Below are 21337 nucleotides of genomic sequence, written 5' to 3' on the forward strand. Positions count from 1 at the left end.
CCTATAGAATCCCTTGAGACCCCCAGAATCCCCCTATAGACCACCAGAGACTTCCAGAGACCCCTTATGCCCTCCCCTATAGAACCCCTATAGAACCCTATATATACCGAGAGACCCTTCAGACCCCCAGAATCCCCCTATAGACCCCTATAGACCACCAGAGACCCCTTCTGTCCCCCCCACAGACCCCCAGAATCCCCCCCAGAGACCCCCTATAGTACCCTATATACAACCAGAGACCCTTCAGACCCCCAGAATCCCCCTATAGACCCCTATAGACCACCAGAGACTTCCAGAGACCCCTTATGCCCCCCCCTATAGAACCCCTATAGAACCCTATATATACCCAGAGACCCTTCAGACCCCCAGAATCCCCCTATAGACCCCTATAGACCACCAGAGACCCCTTCTGTCCCCCCCACAGACCCCCAGAATCCCCCCAGAGACCCCCTATGGTACTCTATATACAACCAGAGACCCTTGAGACCCTCAGAATCCCCCTATAGACCCCTAGAGACAACCAGAGACCCTTGAGACCCCTTCTGTCCCCCCTGAGACCCCCAAGAACCCCCCCCAAATCCCTCCAGAGACCCTTGAGACCCCCAGAATCCCCCTATAGACCCCCCACAGATCCCTTATGTCCCCCCCAGAGACCCCCAAAATCCACCTGGGACCCCAAGAATCCACCCAGAGACCCCAAAGACTCCCCAGAATCCATCGAGAGACCTCAAAGACCTCCCAAAATCCACTCAGAGACCCCGAAGAACCCCCCAAAATCTACCCAGATACCCCCCAAAATCCACTCAGAGACCACCAGGGACCACAGGAATCCACCCAGAGACCCCAAAGACTGCAAGAATCCATCCAAAGACCCCAAAGACCCCCCAAAATCTACTCAGAGACCCCCAAAATCCACCCAGAGACCCCAAAGAATCCCCCAAATCTACCCAAAGACCCCCAGAATCCACTCAGGGACAACCAGGGACCACAAGAATCCACCCAGAGACCCCAAAGAACCCCCAAAATCCATCCAGAGACCTCAAAGACCCCCCAAAATCTACTCAGAGACCCCCAAAATCCACTCAGAGACCCCAAAGAACCCCCAAAATCCACCCAGAGACCTCAAAGACCCCCCAAAATCTACTCGGAGACCCCCAAAATCCACCCAGAGACCCCAAAGAACCCCCCAAGAATCCATCCAGAGACCCCAAAGACCCCAAGAATCCACGCAGAGACCCCAAAGACCCCCAAAATCTACTCAGAAACCCCCCAAATCCACTCAGGGACCACCTGGGACCCCAAGAATCCATCCAGAGACCCCAAAGAACCCCAAGAATCCACGCAGAGACTCCGAAGAACCCCCAAAATCCACCCAGAGACCCCAAAGACCCCCAGAATCCAACCAGAGACCCCAAAGACCCCCCCAAAATCTACCCAGAGACCTCCAAAATCTACTCAGGGAAAACCAGGGACCCAAAGAATCCACCCAGAGACCCCAAAGAACCCCCAAAATCTACCCAAAGACCCCCAAATCCACTCAGGGACTACCAGGGACCCCAAGAATACACCCAGAGACCCCAAAGGCCCCCCCAAATTCTACTCAGAGACCCCCAAAATCCACCCAGAGACCCCAAAGAACCCCCCAAGAATCCACCCAGAGACCCCAAAGACCCCCAAAATCTACTCAGAAACCCCCAAAATCCACTTAGGGAGAACCAGGGACCCAAAGAATCCATCCACAGACCCCAAAGAACCCCCAGAATCCAACCAGAGACCCCAAAGAACCCCCAGAATCCACTCAGAGACCCCCAAAGACCCCCCAAAATCTACCCAAAAACCGCAAAGACCCCCCCCAAAATTCACTCAGAGGCCACCAGAGACCCCCAAAATCCATCCAGAAACCCCAAAGGCCCCCCAGAAACACCCCAAAGACTCCCAAAATCCACTCAGAGACCCCCAAAGACCCCCCAAATCCACCCAGAAACCCCAAAGACCCCCCAAAATCCACTCTGAGACCCACAAAATCCACCCTGAGACCCCAAAGACCCCCCAGAATCACCCCCAAAATCCACTCAGAGACCCCCAAAGACCCTCCAAATCCACCCAGAAACCCCAAAGACCCCCCAAAATCCACTCTGAGACCCACAAAATCCACCCTGAGACCCCAAAGACCCCCCAGAATCACCCCCAAAACCCCCCAAATCCACTCAGACACCCCCAAAGACCCCCCAAAATCACCCCAAAGACCCCCCCAAATCCACTTAGAATCCCCCCAAAGACCCCCCAGAATCCAGATATGAGGGAATGCGAGGACAATGGGACAGACAGACATGGGGACAGACAGACAAGGAGGAGTTTGGGGTGAGATTTGGGGATTTTGGGGTGAGAAATGGGGATTTGGGGGAGGGATTTGGAGGTTTTGGGGTGGGAAATGAGGGTTTTGGGGTGGGAAATGAGGATTTGGGGGCAGGAAATGAGGTTTTGGGGGTGGAATAAGGAGATTTTGGGGTGAGAAATTGGGATTTTGGGGTAGAAAGTGAGGATTTGGGGATGGAATAAAGGGAATTTGGGGGGGAATAAGGAGATTTTGGGGTAGGAAGTAAGGATTTTGAGATGGAAGAAAGGGATTTTAGGGTAAGAAATGGGGTTTTGGGGTAGAAGAAGGACATCTTGGGATGGGATGTGAGGGTTTGGGGTGAAATATGGGGATTTTGGGGTGGGATGTGAGGATTTTAGGGTAGAATAAGGGAATTTTAGGGTCATAAATGAGAATTTTGGGGATGTAATAAGGGGATTTTGGGGTGAGTTGTGAGGGTTTGGGGTGAGATGTGGGGATTTTAGGGTAGAATAGGGGGATTTTAGGGTAAGTAATGGCAATTCTGGGGTGAGAAATGGGGATTTTAGGGTGAGAAATGGGGATTTGGGGTGAGAAATGGGGATTTTGGGATAGAATAAGGGATTTTAGGTTCAGACATGGGGATCTGGGGGTGGAAAAAGGGGGTTTTAGGGTAAGAAATGGGGATTTTGGGTGAGAAATTGGGATTTTGGGGAGAGAAATGGGGTTTTGGGGTGGGATGTGAGGAGTAGGGGTGAGATGTGGGGATGTTAGGGTAGAATAGAGGGATTTTAGGGTGAGAAATGGGGATTTGGGGTGAGCAATGGGGATTTTGGGAAAGAAATGGGGATTTTGGGGTGGGATGTGAGGAGTTGGGGTGAGATGTGGGGATTTTAGGGTAGAATAACAGGATTTTGGGTGAGAAATGGGGATGTTAGGGTCAGAAATGGGGATTTGGGGGTGAGAAATGGGGATTTTAAGGCAGAAATGGGGATTTTAGGGTCGGAAATGGGGATTTGGGGGTGAGAAATGGGGATTTTGGGGTGGGATGGGAAGGGTTGAGGTGAGATGTGGGGATATTAGGGACAGAAATGGGGATTTTGGGGTGAGAAATGGGGATTTTGGGGTGGGATGTGAGGGTTTGGGGTGAGATGTGGGGATTTTAGGAGAGAATAGAAGGATTTTAGGGTCAGAAATGGGGATTTTAAGGCAGAAATGGGGATTTTGGGATGGGATATGAGGGATTGGGGTGGGAGGTGGGGATATTAGGGTCAGAAATGGGGACTTTGGGATGGGATGTGAGGGGCTGGGGTGAGGATGTGGGGATATTAGAGTCAGAAATGGGGATTTGGGGAGTGAGAAATGGGGATTTTAAGGCAAAAATTGGGATTTTGGGGTGAGAAATGGGGATTTTGGGGTGGGATGTGAGGGGTTGGGGTGGGGATGTGGGGATCTTAGGATAGAATAGAAGGATTTTAGGGTCAGAAATGGGGATTTTGGGGTGAGAAATGGGGATTTTGGGGTGGGATGGGAAGGGTTGAGGTGAGATGTGGGGATATTAGGGTAGAATAGAGGGATTTTGGGGTGAGAAATGGGGATTTTGGAGTGAGAAATGGAGATTTGGGAGTGAGAAATGGGGATTTTAGGGTCGGAAATGGGGATTTGGGGTGAGAAATGGGGATTTTAGGGTCGGAAATGGGGATTTTGGGGTGAGAAATGGGGATTTTAGGGTCGGAAATGGGGATTTGGGGGTGAGAAATGGGGATTTTAGGCTCGGAAATGGGGATTTGGGGGTCGGAAATGGGGATTTTAGGGTCGGAAATGGGGATTTTGGGGTGAGAAATGGTGATTTTAGGCTCGGAAATGGGGATTTTGGGGTGAGAAATGGGGATTTTAGGCTCGGAAATGGGGATTTTGGGGTGAGAAATGGGGATTTGGGGTGAGAAATGGTGATTTTAGGGTCGGAAATGGGGATTTTAGGCTCGGAAATGGGGATTTTGGGGTGAGAAATGGGGATTTTAGGCTCGGAAATGGGGATTTGGGGGTGAGAAATGGGGATTTTAGGGTCGGAAATGGGGATTTTGGGGTGAGAAATGGGGATTTGGGGGTGAGAAATGGTGATTTTAGGGTCGGAAATGGGGATTTTGGGGTGAGAAATGGGGATTTTAGGGTCGGAAATGGGGATTTGGGGGTGAGAAATTGGGATTTGGGGTGAGAAATGGTGATTTTAGGGTCGGAAATGGGGATTTTGGGGTGAGAAATGGGGATTTTAGGGTCGGAAATGGGGATTTTGGGGTGAGAAATGGGGATTTTGGGGTGAGAAATGGGGATTTTCGGGTCGGAAATGGGGATTTGGGGGTGAGAAATGGGGATTCTAGGGTCGGAAATGGGGATTTGGGGGTGAGAAATGGGGATTTTAGGGTCGGAAATGGGGATTTTAGGGTCGGAAATGGGGATCTGGGGTGAGAAATGGGGATTTGGGGGTGAGAAATGGGGATTCTAGGGTCGGAAATGGGGATTTTAGGGTTGGAAATGGGGATTTTAGGGTCGGAAATGGAGATTTTAGGGTCGGAAATGGGGATTTTAGGGTCGGAAATGGGGATTTGGGGGTGAGAAATGGGGATTTTAGGGTCGGAAATGGGGATTTTAGGGTCGGAAATGGGGATCTGGGGTGAGAAATGGGGATTTGGGGGTGAGAAATGGGGATTCTAGGGTCGGAAATGGGGATTTTAGGGTTGGAAATGGGGATTTTAGGGTCGGAAATGGAGATTTTAGGGTCGGAAATGGGGATTTTAGGGTCGGAAATGGGGATTTGGGGGTGAGAAATGGGGATTTTAGGGTCGGAAATGGGGATTTTAGGGTCGGAAATGGGGATCTGGGGTGAGAAATGGGGATTTGGGGGTGAGAAATGGGGATTCTAGGGTCGGAAATGGGGATTTTAGGGTTGGAAATGGGGATTTTAGGGTCGGAAATGGAGATTTTAGGGTCGGAAATGGGGATTTTAGGGTCGGAAATGGGGATTTTGGGGTGGGATGTGAGGGGTTGGGGTGGGAGGTGAGATGGGGGGGGGTCGGATGGGGTCCGGGGGGGCCCCGACTCACCCGTGCAGCAGTCGCTGCCGGAGCGGCCCCCTCCGCCGGTCGGCGGTGCATTGCAGGCACCACATTTTGGGGTCGAATTGAACGGGTTTGGGATTTTTTTTTTTGGTTTGTTCGGTTGGTTTGTTATTATTTTTTCTTTGGGGAGGGGGGGGGGGGGGCGGTAATTTGAATAAAATCGAAGGTTCGTTTATTTTTTTATTATTATTATTATTTTGGGGGGGGGGGGGTTGTTTTGGTTTTATATTTTGGGAAGGGATTGGGGAGGGGGAGGGGGGAGGGGGGGGGGTTGGCTCCGATGTCGCATCCGAACCGATGGCTGCGGGGGGGGGGGGAAGGGGGGGGGGGATGGGGAGGAGCCTTTGGTTGGATGGATGGAGGGGGGGGGAGAGCGGGGGGGGGGGGGGGGAGACACGATATGGGGCTCCTTGGGGTTTGGGATGGGAAATGGGGGGGGGGGGGGGGGATGGACGATATGGGGGTGGGGGCACAGATTTGAGGGGGGGGGACGGGACGATTTTGGGGTGGGGAGGCACGAAGTGGGGAGGGGTACAAAAGGAGGGGGGGGGGTGGGAATAATAAACGTAAAGCGTGGGGGGGGGGGTTGATGGGGGAGGGGGTGATGGGGTGGTGCCCCCCCAAATCCGCTTTTTAATTGATTGGGGGGGGCTCTCGGTTCGGTGGGGTGTGCGCATGCGCAGAGCGATCCCCATCTTGGCACCTCCTCCTCCTCCCCCCCCCCCCCCCGTATTTCGAGGGATGGCGGTCGCCATGGAAACGAGGAAGGAGGGGGGGGGATGGGGGGGGGACCGAGGGATGCCGGGGGCCGCTGTTGCCATGGAGACGGGAGGGAGGGATAAGAAGGGGGCGGGGCCATAGAAAAGGCCAGGCCCCCCACAACATTCCCCCCCCCCCCCCCCCAAAACCCCCTAAAAATAACCCCGGAGGAGGCGTTGCCATGGAAACCGCCCCCAAAGGCGTGAAAACAACGCTGGGATGGAGGGGAGGGGGGGGGGAACATATGGATCTTATAGATCCCTGCGGTACGTATTGGGCCCTATAGGCTCCTATGGGTCACTGGAGCCCCTATGGGGCCTCTATGGGGTCCATATAGGCTTCTATAGGCTCCTATGGGGCCCTGGCGGTCCCTATAGATCCCTATGGACTCCTATGGGGCCCTGGGGGGTCCATATAGGTCCCCATATGCCCCTATGGGGCCCTGGGGTCCATATGGGTTCCTATAGACTCCTATGGAGCCCTGGAGCTCCTATGGCGCCCTGGGGTCCCTATGGGTTCCTATAGTCTCCTATGGGGCCCTGGGGGTCCATATAGGTCCCTACAGGCCCCTATGGGGCCCTGGGGTCCCTATGGGTTCCTATAGACTCCTATGGAGCCCTGGAGCTCCTATGGGGCCCTGGTGGTCCCTATAGGCCCCCTATGGGGCCCTGGGGTCCCTATGGGTTCCTATAGACTCCTATGGGGCCCTGGGGGTCCATATAGGTCCCTACAGGCCCCTATGGGGCCCTGGGGTCCCTATGGGTTCCTATAGACTCCTATGGGGCCCTGGGGGTCCATATAGGCTCCTACAGGCCCCTATGGGGCCCTGGGGTCCCTATGGGTTCCTATAGACTCCTATGGAGCCCTGGAGCTCCTATGGGGCCCTGGCGGTCCCTATAGGCCCCCTATGAGGCCCTGGGGTCCCTATAGATCCCTATAGACTCCTACGGGGCCCTGGGGGGTCCATATAGGTCCCCATATGCCCCTTTGGGGCCCTGGGGTCCATATGGGTTCCTATAGACTCCTATGGAGCCCTGGAACTCCTATGGGGCCCTAGGAGTCCCTATAGATCCCTATAGACTCCTACGGGGCCCTGGGGGGTCCATATAGGTCCCCATATGCCCCTATGGGGCCCTGGGGTCCATATGGGTTCCTATAGACTCCTATGGAGCCCTGGAACTCCTATGGGGCCCTAGGAGTCCCTATAGATCCCTATGGACTCCTATGGGGCCCTGGGGGTCCATATAGGTCCCTACAGGCCCCTATGGGGCCCTGGGGTCCCTATGGGTTCCTTTAGACTCCTATGGAGCCCTGCAACTCCTATGGGGCCCTGAGTCCCTATAGGCCCCCTATGAGGCCCTGGGGTTCCTATAGATCCCTATAGACTCCTATGGGGCCCTGGAGGTCCATATAGGTCCCTACAGGCCCCTATGGGGCGCTGGGGTCCGTATAGATCCCTATAGGCTCCTATAGGTCACTGGAGCCCCTATGGGGCCTCTATGGGTCCATATAGGCCCCTCCAGGCCCCTATGGGGCAATGGGGTCCCTATAGGTCCCTATAGATTCCCGTAGGTCACTGGAGCCCCTATGGGTTCCATAGATCTCTAGGGGTTCCCATAGACCCCTATAGGCTCCTATAGGTCACTGGAGCTCCTGTGGGTCCTTGGGGGTCCTTATAGATCCCTGTAGATTCCTATGGGTCACTGGAGCCCCTATGGGCTCCTGGGGGTCCCTATAGGTCCCTATAGGCTCCTACAGGTCACTGGAGCCCTTATGGGACCCTGAGCTTGATGGGTTCCTATGCATCACTGAAACCCCTATAGCTCCTATGGGTCCCTGGGATCCCCACAGATTCCTATAGGTCACTGGAGTCCCTATGGGTCCCTGGGATCCCTATAGATTCCTATAGGTCACTGGAGCCCCTATGGGTCCCTGGGATCCCTATAGATTCCTATAGGTCACTGGAGCCCCTATGGGTCCCTGGGATCCCTATAGATTCCTATAGGTCACTGGAGCCCCTATGGGTCCCTGGGATCCCTATAGATTCCTATAGGTCACTGGAGCCCCTATGGGTCCCTGGGATCCCTATAGATTATATAGATCCCTATAGATATAGATCCCCTATAGACATGGGGACACTATGGGGACACTGGGACACCATGGGGACAGTGGGACAGACATGGGGACATCGTGAGGACAGACGTGGGGACACCACAGGGATGTGGGACATGGGGCCAGCGGGCGGAGGGACAGAGGGACGGACATGGGGACATCGTGGGGACAGTGGGGTGTCGAGGGGGAACAGGAGGGACATGGGGACGTGGGACAGAGGGATATGGGGACAGACATGGGGACAGAAGGACAGACACGGGGACAGGGGGACATCGGATAGAGGGAAAGAGGGACATGGGGACAGACATAGGGACAGACATGGGGACGTGGGGATAGATGGACAAAAGGACACAGGGACAGAGGGACCTGGGGATGGGGGGGCATGGGGACATAAGGCCACCATAGGACAGAGGGACAGACATGGGGACAGAGGGACAGATATGGGGATGTTGTGGGGATAGGGGGACACTATGGGAACAGTTGGACAGACATGGGGACACCATGGGGACAGGCACCGGGACAGGGGGACATGGGGACAGGGGGACAGACATAGGGATGTGGGGACAGATGGACAGAGAGGCCTGGGGACTGGGGGACATGGGGACAGACGCAGGGACATAGGGACAGGGGGATATGGGGACAAGGGGACAGACTTGGGGACAGGGGGACAGACATGGGGACAGACACAGGGACACAGGGTCAGGGGGATAAGGGGACAGACATGGGGACACTATGGGGACATGGGGACGCTATGGGGACAGTGGGACGGGCATGGGGACAGAAGGACATGGGGACAGACATGGGGACAGACATGGGGATGTGGGGACAGAGGGACAGGGAGACACGGGGACGGATTTGGGGACATGGGGACAGACATGGGGACACACCATGGGGGCACTATGGGGACAGACAGAGGGACAGAGGGACAGGGGGATAAGGGGACAGACATGGGGACAGAGGGACAGGGGGAAAGGGGGACGTGGGGGGACAGACGTGGGGACAGCATAGGGACAGGGGGACAACTGTGGGGACGGAGGTCACCAGAGGTCACCAGAGGTGACGTGGGGGTCACAGAGGGGTCGCAGAGGGGGGGGGGGGGGGGGCGAGGTGACATTAGGGGACAACAGGAGATGGACTGGGGGGGGGGGGGAGGGGAAGGGGGGGTTCTGTTGTCCCCTGTGGGTCCTTTGCCCCCCCCCCCCCCCCCCCAGGCCGTGCCCCCCACTCACATCACTCCCTCCATGTCCCCAAATGGCACCAAATTCCTCCCTCTGGGTTGTGTTTCTGTCTGTCTGTCTGTCTGTCCGTCCCCCCCCCCTCCTCCCCTCCCCCACTCAGCGTTACGCCCTTCCTGTGGCCCCCCCCCCCCCCTCCCCCCTCCCCCCTCCCCCCTCCCTTTTCCTCCCATCCATTTCCCAGCACCGGACGTGAGGACAGAAGGACACACAGACACACAGACACACAGACACACAGACACACAGACACACACCGGGGGGGGGGGGGGGGGCGGGGGGGAGGCGGCAGCAACGCATTGCAAAAGCACTGCAAATAATTGCACGCCGTTGCACAACGTTGCACACCAACCACTGCATGGTGCTGCACACCGTTGCACACCAACCATTGCGCGGTGCTGCACGCCGTTGCACACCGTTGCACAACTTTACACACCAACCATTGCAGGGTGCTGCACACTGTTGCACAACGTTGCACAACTTTACACATCAACCATTGCACGGTGCTGCACACCGTTGCACAACTTTACGCACCATTGCACAGTGCTGCACACCGTTGCACACCGTTACACACCAACCATTGCGTGGTGCTGCACACCATTGCACACCATTGCACACCAACCATTGTGCGGTGCTGCACACTGTTGCACAACGTTACACACCATTGCACGGTGCTGCACACTGTTGCAAACCGCTGCACAACTTTACACACCAACCATTGCACGGTGCTTGCACACCATAGCACACCATTGCACACCATTGCACACCAACCATTGCACGGTGCTGCACACTGTTGCACACTATTGCACAGTGCTGCACACCATTGCAAACCGTTGCACAACCTTACACACCAACCATTATCCGGTGCTGCACACCATTGCACACCGTTACACACCAACCATTGCACGGTGCTGCACACTGTTGCACACCGTTGCACACCACTGCACGGTGCTGCACACCGTTACACACCAACCATTGCACGGTGCTGCACACCATTGCACACCGTTACACCCCAACCATTGCACGGTGCTGCACACCATTGCACACCGTTGCACACCAACCATTGCACGGTGCTGCACACCGTTGCATACCGTTGCACAACTTTACACACCAACCATTGCACGGTGCTGCACACCATTGCAAACCATTGCACACCGTTGCACACCGTTACACACCAACCATTGCACGGTGCTGCACACCATTGCACACCATTGCACACCGTTGCACACCGTTGCAAACCACCATTGCACACCACTGCATGGTGCTGCACACCATTGCACACTGTTGCACCACGTTACACACCATTGCACGGTGCTGCACACCATTGCACACCATTGCACGGTGCTGCACACCATTGCACACCGTTGCACAACTTTACACACCAACCATTGCACGGTGCTGCACACCATTGCACACCATTGCACACCGTTGCACACCGTTACACACCAACCATTGCACACCATTGCACACCATTGCACACCGTTGCACACCGTTGCAGACCACCACGGTAAACCATTGCACGCCGTTGTGAAACCGCTGCAGGAACGTCACTAAATCGTTTCGCACCGCTGCGCACCACTGCACACCTGTGCAATACAGATCCTATCGCGATACACAGGTCCTATCGTGATAGACAGTTCCTATCGTGCTATACAGATGCTGTCATGATATACAGGTCCTATCGCGAAATATAGTTCCCATCATGATATACTGGTCGTATCGCGATGCACAGGTCCTGTCGTGATATACAGGTCCTATCGTGATGGGTTGGCCCTATGGCAACACAGAGGCTCTGTCACAACACCTCAGCCCTATTGCAATCTGCAGGGCCTGTCACAATAGGTCAGCCCTATTGCAATGTGTGTGTCCTATTGTGATAGGTTGGCCCTGTTGCGGTATGCAGGTCCTGTCATGATAGGTCAGCCCTGTTACGATATACAGGTCCTACCGCAATAGGTTGGTCCTGTCGTGATATACAGGTCCTATTGTGAGAGATCAGCCCTGTCGCAATATGCAGGTCCTGTCATGATATACAGGTCCTATCACAATAGGTCAGCCCTATGGCAACATGTAGGCCCTGTCATGATATATCAGCCCTATCGCAATGAGCAGGTCCTGTCGTGACATGTCAGCCCCATCACAACATGTGGGACCTGTTGCAATAGGTCCCATTGTGACACATCAGCCCTTTCGCAACATGAAGATCCCGTCATGAAACGTGAGCCCTATCGCGACATGGAGACACTATCGTGACAAGTCAGCCCTATTGAGATATGCGGAATCTGTCATGATAGGTCAGCCCTATTGCAACATGTAGGTCATATCATGATAGGCTGAGTCCTACCACGATAACATCACCATATAATATGGTGAAAGGCCCCATGGTGACACAGAGGCGCTATCGCGATATATCGGCGCTATCGCGACACACGGAGGGGAGGACACGGGGACAATGTGGGGGGCACTGACCTCACCGTCCTCGAGCTGTCCCGGTCCGACCTGGGGGGGGGAAGGAAGGGGTCAGTGAGGGGCTCCCCCCCAATATAACCCCCTCCCCCAAATGTCGCGATATAGGAGGAATGTTGCAATATAAGGGGGGAAAGTCACGATATAGGGGGGGGAACACAATACAGGGGGAATATATCACAGCTGTGGGGGGGCCGCCGTGCAGGGAGATGTCGTGATATAGGGGGAATGTGACAATATGGGGGGACTGTCACGATAGCGGGATGATGTCATGACATGGAGTGGAGATGCACAGTATAAGGTATCGCAATAAAGGTTGGGGAATCGTGATATAGAGTGGGACATCGTGATATGCAGGGGATCATGCTACAGAAAGGGGTGTCGCAATATGGAGGGGTATCACAATATGGGGAGGGGTGTCACGATATAGGATGGGATATTATGACATAGGGGCATTGTGATATAGGAGGTGTCATGATATAGGGTGGAGTATTGTGGCATAGGGTGGGGTATTGCAATACGGACAGGAATATGGTGATATAGGGGAAAGTATTGTGATGGAGGGAGATCGCAATAGTGGGGAGGGGTATCGCAATAGAAGGAAGAGTATCATGATATCGGGTGGGGTATCGTGATAGAGGATATCATGACAGAGGGTGGGGGATTGTGATATAGGGAAGGCTACTGCGACAGAGGGACGGCTATTGTCATAGAGGAAGGGATGTCATGAGAGAGGGTGAGGTATCACAATAGAGGGAGGACTATTGCGATAGAGAGTAGGGTACTGTCATAGAGTATGGAGTACCACAATATTGGGAAGGGTATCACGATATCAGGTGGGGTATCACAATAGTGGGAGGGCTATCATGAAAGAGAGTGGGGTATCACAATATAGAAAAGTTATCATGATAGAGGGAGGGCTATCACCACAGAGGAAGGGATATCATGACAGAGGGTGGGGTATCACGATAGAGAGAGGGATATCGTGACGGAAGGTGGGCTTTCATGATAGAGAGTGGTGTAGTGTGATATAAGGAAGGGTATTGTGATAGAGGATGGGGTATCATGATGGAGGGATACTGTGATGGAGGGATATCATGATAGAGAGGTATTGCGATAGTGGTGGAGTATTGTGATAGAGAAATATCGTGATGAAAGGAGGGATAGCGTGAAAGAGAATGAGCTATCACGATAAAGGGAGGGCTATCATGACAGAGGGAGGGCTGCTGTACTAGAGGGTGGGGTATCACAATAGAGGGAGAGCTATCACAATAGAGGGAGGCATATTATGACAGAGGGAGGGATTTATGGCAGATGGAGGGATATCGTGACAAAAGGAGGGCTGCTGCAATAGAAGATAGGGTATTGTGATAGAAGATGGGGTATCACGATGGAGGGCTATCATGATAGAGGGTGGGGTATTGTGATAGAGTGTGGGGTACTGCGATATAGGGAAGGGTATCGCGTCAGAAGGGGGGGCATCATGACAGTGGGAGGGGATGTTGCAACAGAGGGAGGAATATCGCGACAGAGGGTGGGGTATCGCGATATAGGGAGGGCTATCACGATATAGAGAAGTATATCACGATATAGGGAAGGATATCGAGATATACGGAAGGATACCACGATATAGGAAGGCATATCGCGATATAGGGAGGGCTATCACGATATAGAGAAGTATATCATGATACAGGGAAGGATATACAGATAGGATACGGAAGGATACCACGATATAGGAAGGCATATCGCAATATAGGGAGGGCTCTTGCGATATAAAGAAAGATATCAGGATATACGGAAGAATATCATGATATAGGGAGGCATATCGTGATATAGGGAGGCATATCGTGATATAGGGGAGGACATCACTACATAGGGAAAGCTATTGCAAAATAGGGAGGCATATCGCGATATAGGGAGGGCTATCGCGACGGCAGGGGCGCGCGCGGCCTTACTTGCGCTGCAGGGTGGTGGCGGGGCTGGTGCTGGCGCTGGTGCTGTGCCCGCCCCCCCCAGGGCTGGAGCTGCGGCTCAGAGCCCCCCAGTCCCGATCCCAATCCCGGGGGGCGGCACCGCAGCGGTTCCGATCCGGCCGAGATCCGAAGGGCCCCTCCCGGCCTCGAAACGGCGCCTCCCGCTCCGTGTGGGCCGCGTACGGACCGTCCCGGTCCATGTGGGGCTGATAGGGCGCCTCGCGGTCCAAGTGGGGCTGATACGGTGCGTCCCGGTCCATGTGGGGCTGATAGTGCCCATCGCGGTCCATATGGGGCTGGAACTGGAGATCCCGCTCCAAGCAGCCGTGGAACGGCGCGTCCCGGTCCATATGGGGCTGATAGGGCGCCTCGCGGTCCATATGGGGCTGATACTGCCCGTCCCGGTCCATATGGGGCTGATAGGGCGCGTCCCGGTCCATATGGGGCTGATAGGGCCCCTCGCGCTCCATACGGGGTTGGTACTGCCCGTCACGGTCCATATGGGGCTGATACTGCGCCTCCCTCTCTATATGGGACTGGAACTGAGCCTCGCGGTCCATATGGGGCTGGTACTGCCCGTCCCGGTCCATATGGGGCTGGTACTGCCCGTCCATACGTCCCGGATATCCCCTCTCCCTCTCCTTCCGACGGCCTCCATACGCTCCTTCCCTCTCCGCCAGCGCTTCGTATGGGGCCTCGCGGTCCATATAGGGCCTCTCCCGGTCCATATGCGCCCCATACTGCCCGTCCCGGTCCAGATGTGCCCCATATTGCCCGTCTCGGTCCATATGTTCTGCGTACTGCCCGTCCCGCTCCATACGTCCCCCATAGGGCCTGTCACGCTCTAGGTGAGCCTGGTACGGCTCCCGGTCCGTATGGGATCCATACTGCCCCTCGGGGTCGGCGTAGGGACCTTCGGGCTCCACGTGGTTCTGGTATTGACCTTCGGGGTCGGCGTGGGTCTGAGGGGGGGGGAGGGGGGAGAAGAGAGGGTGGGCACTATGGGCTATATGGGACCCACACCCATGGGGTCTATATGGCCCCGGGACCCCCGACCTCGTCTATAAGGCCCTGGGATCTCCCCATGGGGTCTATAAGGCCCTATAGGTGCTGTATATCACCCTAAAACTCCCCCCCTCATGGGGTCTATATGGCCCTGGGACCCCCAACCCCGTCTATAAGGCCCTATAGGTGCTGTATATGACCCTAAAACTCCCCCCCTCATGGGGTCTATATGGCCCTGGGACCCCCAACCCCATCTATAAGGCCCTATAGGTGCTCCATATGGCCCTGGGACCCCCAACCCCATCTATAAGGCCCTATAGGTGCTCCATATGGCCCTGGGTCCCCCAACCCCGTCTATAAGGCCCTACAGATGCTCTATATGGCCCTGGGACCCCCAACCCCGTCTATAAGGCCCTACAGATGCTCTATATGGCCCTGGGACTCCCAACCCTGTCTATAAGGCCCTACAGATGCTGTATATGAGCCTAAAACTCCCCCCCTCATGGGGTCTATATGGCCCTGGGGCCTCCAGTCCCATCTATGTGGCCCTACAGATGCTCTATATGGCCCTGGGACCCCCAACCTCGTTTATATGGCCCTACAGATGCTCTATATGGCCCTGGGGCCTCCAACCCCATATAAATGGCCCTATAGATGCTCTATATGGCCCTGGGACCCCCAACCCCACATATATGGCCCCCGATGTGCCCCCATATGGGCCCTATAGACCAACCAGACCTCATACCCTCATAGACCCCAAATACCCCCTAGACCCCGTAACCCCCCATGCCCTATAGACCCCCACGCACCCCATAACCCCATAGACACCCATGCACCCCCACAGACCCCAAAGACCCCAAAGAAAGACCCTATAGACCCAAAGACCCCATAACTCCCCAGACCCCATAGACCCCACGCACTCCATAACCCCATAGACCCCCTATACCCCACAGACTCCATAGACCCCCTATACCCCATAAACCCCCAAACCCCCAAATCCCATATCCCCCCATAGACCCCATAACCCCCCAGAGCTATAACCCCATAGACCCCATAGATCCCAAAGACCCCCTATCCCTCCCCCATACCCCATAACCCCCCATGACCCCATACCTCCATAGCCCCACAGACCCCATAGACTCCCTATACCCCCCAGCCCCCATAACTCCCCCCATAGACCCAATAACCCCATAGACCCCATAACCCCCCCATAAACCCCATAACCCCCTATACCCCATAGATTCCATAACCCCACCCATAGACCCCAGAACCCCCCACACCCCATAACCCCAAAGGCCCCCTATACCCCGTAGATCCCATAATCCCCCATAGACCCCTTAACCCCCACAGACCCCATAACCCCCCCCATAGACCCCACAACCCTATAGATATAGATCCCCTATACCCCCCAGCCCCCACAGACCCCGTATATCCCACAGATCCCATAACTCCCCAGATCCCATAACCCCACAGACTCCATAACCCCACAGACCCAATAACCCCACAGACCCAAAACCCCATAAACCCCATAACCCAGAGACCCTGCAGACCCCATAACCCCCCCCATAAACCCCATAGCCCCCCATAGACCCCATAATCCCTCCCCAGCCCGCATAACCCCTCAGACCCCATAAACCCCCCACACCCCATAAACCCCCCATAGACCCCGTAATCCCCCATAACCCCCCATACCCCACAGGCCCCACAGACCCCATAACTCCATAACCCCCCATACCCCATAACCCCCCGTACCCCACAGACCCTATAACCCCATAGATCCCATAACCTCACCTATAAACCCCATCACCCCATAGACCCCATAACCCCCCATACCCCATACTCCCCCATACCCCATAACCCCATAACCCCCCCATACCCCCCATAACCCCATACCCCCCCATACCCCATTCCCCCCCCATACCCCATAACCCCATAACCCCATAACCCCCCCATACTCCACAGACCCATAACCCCCACAGACCCCATAACCCCCCCAAAACCCCCATAACCCCATACCCCGCCATAACCCCATACCCCATACCCCCCCATACTCCCCCATAACCCCATACCCCATAACCTCCCCATAACCCCATAACCCCATACCCCCCCATACCCCCCATAACCCCATACCCCCCCATACCCCATACCCCCCCCAGACCCCCATACCCCCCCCCCATAACCCCATAACCCCCAACCCCCCCATACCCCATAACCTCCCATACCCCATAACCCCATAGCCCCCCCATACCCCACAGACCCCATAACCCCATAACCCCATACTCCCCCCATAACCCCCCCATAACCCCATACCCCCCATAGACCTCATAATCCCCCCATAACCCCATACCCCCCCCAGACCCCATAACCCCCCCATAACCCCATAACCCCATACGCCATAACCCCATAACCCCATACCCCCCCATACCCCCCATAACCCCATTCCTCCCCGCATACCCCATAACCCCATACCCCCCATAACCCCATACCCCATAACCCCATAACCCCCAACCCCCCCCATACCCCATAACCCCCCCATACCCCATAACCTCCCATACCCCATAGCCCCATAGCCCCCCCATACCCCACAGACCCCATAACCCCATACCCCCCCCATAACCCCATACCCCATAATCCCATACCGCCCATACCCCATTCCCTCCCCCAGACCCCATAACCCCATAACCCCATAACCCCATACCCCATACCCCCATAACCCCATAACCCCATACCCCCATAACCCCATACCCCATACCCCAGACCCCAGACCCCACACCCCATTCCCCCCCCCGTAACCCCATACCCCATAACCCCACACCCCAGAACCCCATAACCCCACACCCCACAACCCCACACCCCAGAACCCCATACCCCATAACCCCATACCCCATACCCCCCATAACCCCACACCGCATAACCCCACACCCCATAACCCCATAACCCCACACCCCACAACCCCACACCCCATAACCCCACACCCCATAACCCCCCCTATACCCCACAACCCCACACCCCATAACCCCACTCCCCATAACCCCACTCCCCATAACCCCATACCCCATAACCCCATAACCCCACACCCCATAACCCCACACCCCATAACCCCATAACCCCATACCCCATAACCCCACACCCCATAACCCCATAACCCCATAACCCCATAACCCCACACCCCATAACCCCCCCTATACCCCACAACCCCACTCCCCATAACCCCACACCCCATAACCCCACACCCCACACCCCATAACCCCATACCCCATAACCCCACACCCCATAACCCCATAACCCCACACCCCATACCCCCACACCCCATAACCCCACACCCCATAACCCCATACCCCCATAACCCCATACCCCAGACCCCAGACCCCACACCCCATTCCCCCCCCTATAATCCCATACCCCATAACCCCATAACCCCATAACCCCATAACCCCACACCCCATAACCCCACACCCCACACCCCATAACCCCATAACCCCATAACCCCACACCCCATAACCCCACACCCCATAACCCCACACCCCACAACCCCACACCCCACAACCCCACACCCCATAACCCCATAACCCCACATAACCCCACACCCCACAACCCCACACCCCATAACCCCACACCCCACACCCCATAACCCCATAACCCCATAACCCCACACCCCATAACCCCACACCCCATAACCCCATAACCCCATAACCCATAACCCCACACCCCATAACCCCACACCCCACAACCCCACACCCCATAACCCCACAACCCCACACCCCATAACCCCATAACCCCACATAACCCCACACCCCATAACCCCACACCCCATAACCCCATAACCCCATAACCCCATAACCCCACACCCCACACCCCATAACCCCACGCCCCATAACCCCATAACCCCACACCCCACACCCCATAACCCCATAACCCCACACCGCATAACCCCACACCCCATAACCCCACATCCCATAACCCCATAACCCCACACCCCACACCCCATAACCCCACACCCCATAACCCCATAACCCCACACCCCATAACCCACACCCCATAACCCCATAACCCCACAACCCCACACCCCATAACCCCACACCCCATAACCCCATAACCCCATAACCCCACACCCCACACCCCACAACCCCACACCCCATAACCCCACACCCCATAACCCCATAACCCCATAACCCCACACCCCATAACCCCACACCCCATAACCCCATAACCCCACACCCCACACCCCACACCCCATAACCCCACACCCCATAACCCCCCCTATACCCCACACCCCATAACCCCACACCCCACAACCCCACACCCCACACCCCACACCCCATAACCCCATAACCCCATAACCCCACACCCCATAACCCCATAACCCCACACCCCATAACCCCACACCCCACACCCCATAACCCCACATAACCCCACACCCCACACCCCACACCCCACACCCCATAACCCCATAACCCCATAACCCCACAGCCGATAACCCCATAACCCCACACCCCAGAACCCCACACCCCACAACCCCACACCCCAGAACCCCACACCCCACAACCCCACACCCCACAACCCCACACCCCATAACCCCACACCCCATAACCCCATAACCCCACACCCCACAACCCCACACCCCATAACCCCACACCCCACACCCCACACCCCACAACCCCATAACCCCATAACCCCATTCCCCCCCCACACCCCATAACCCCACATAACCGCACATAACCCCACACCCCATAACCGCCCCATAACCCCACACCCCACAACCCCATAACCCCATAACCCCATTCCCCCCCCACACCCCATAACCCCACATAACCGCACATAACCCCACACCCCATAACCGCCCCATAACCCCACACCCCACAACCCCATAACCCCATAACCCCATTCCCCCCCCACACCCCATAACCCCACATAACCGCACATAACCCCACACCCCATAACCGCCCCATAACCCCACACCCCACAACCCCATAACCCCATAACCCCATTCCCCCCCCACACCCCATAACCCCACATAACCCCACATAACCCCACACCCCATAACCGCCCCTATACCCCACACCCCACAACCCCGCCGTACGCGGTGCCCCCTGCGGAGATGCCGGTTCTCCCTCTGCAGGCGCTGCAGCTGCCCCTCCAACTGCGCGATGCGGCGGCGCTGCGCGCTCAGCAGATGCCGTTGGGTGGCGATGATGCGGTTGAGTTCCAGCAGGTATTCCACCGCCCGGTCCGGGGGGGGGTCCGGGAGGGGGGGGGGCGGCGGGCCGGGGGCGCCCTCCATCGGTGGGGGGGGGTTGGGAAAAAAAATATAAAGGGGGAGGGGGGAGAAAGGGTGAAAGGAGGGGGGTTATGGGGGGATTTGGGGGGGTTTGGGGGGGGTTGGGGGGGGATGAGGGGGTTATGGGGGGGTTATGGGGGCTTTGGGGGGGGATAAGGGGGTTATGGGGGGGTTATGGGGTTTGGGGGGGGGATGGGGGGGTTGGGGGGTTATGGGGGGATTATGGGGGGGGATGGGGGGGGATGGGGGGGGATGAGGGGGTTGGGGGGGTTATTGGGGGGGGTTTGGGGGGGTTATGGGGAGGGTTGGGGGGGGATGAGGGGGGTTGGGGGATTATGGGGGGGTTATGGGGGGGGAAGGGGGCAAATGAGGGGGTTGGGGGGGTTATGGGGGGGGATGGGGGGGGGTTATGGGGTTTGGGGGGGGGATGGGGGGGTTGGGGGGTTATGGGGGGGTTATGGGGGGGGTTGGGTGGGGATGAGGGGGGTTATGGGGGAGTTATGGGGGGGGGTTATGGGGTTTGGGGGGGGGATTGGGGGGTTATGGGGGGGTTATGGGGGGGGTTGGGGGGGGATGAGGGGGGTTATGGGGGGGTTATGGGGTTTGGGGGGGGATGGGGGGGTTGGGGGGTTTTGGGGGGGTTTGGGGGGTTTGAAGGGGGGATGGGGGGGGTTGGGGGGGTTATGGGGGGTGATGGGGGGGTTTGGGGGGTTTGGGGGGGGTATGGAGGGGTTATGGGGGGGGTTTAGGGGGGGATGAGGGGGGTTGGAGACTTATGGGGGGTTATGGGGGGGTTTGGGGGGGGATGAGGGGGGTTGGGGGGTTATGCAGGGGGGGGTTATGGGGGGAGTTGAGGGGTTATGGGGGGGTTGGGGGGGTTATGGGGGGGGATTTGGGGGGTTTGGGGGGGATAGGGGGGGGATAAGGGGGGGTTTGAGGGGTTATGGGGGGGTTTGGGGGGGATAAGGAGGGGGATGGGGGGATTTGGGGAGGGGGTTGAGGGGTTATAGGGGGGATTTTGGGGGGTTATGGGGGGGTTATGGGGGGGTTATGAGGAGGAT

General features: G+C 56.5%; 1 protein-coding gene across 1 annotated transcript in view; it reads right to left on the reverse strand.

Annotated features, from left to right (window-relative positions):
• LOC116240088 (IQ motif and SEC7 domain-containing protein 1-like) overlaps positions 1-20279 on the reverse strand; it is a 42569-nt gene extending 22290 nt beyond the window's left edge. The window contains 3 exon segments of the mRNA XM_090126483.1: positions 12024-12053; positions 13976-14955; positions 20079-20279. Of these exon segments, the coding sequence (XP_089982609.1) occupies positions 12024-12053; positions 13976-14955; positions 20079-20279 (1211 nt within the window).
• Positions 20280-21337: the final 1058 nt, after the last annotated feature.

The sequence above is a fragment of the Phasianus colchicus genome, chromosome 29 (assembly GCF_987193195.1).
Source record: "Phasianus colchicus chromosome 29, bPhaCol1.hap1.1, whole genome shotgun sequence".
Classification (NCBI taxonomy): domain Eukaryota; kingdom Metazoa; phylum Chordata; class Aves; order Galliformes; family Phasianidae; genus Phasianus; species Phasianus colchicus.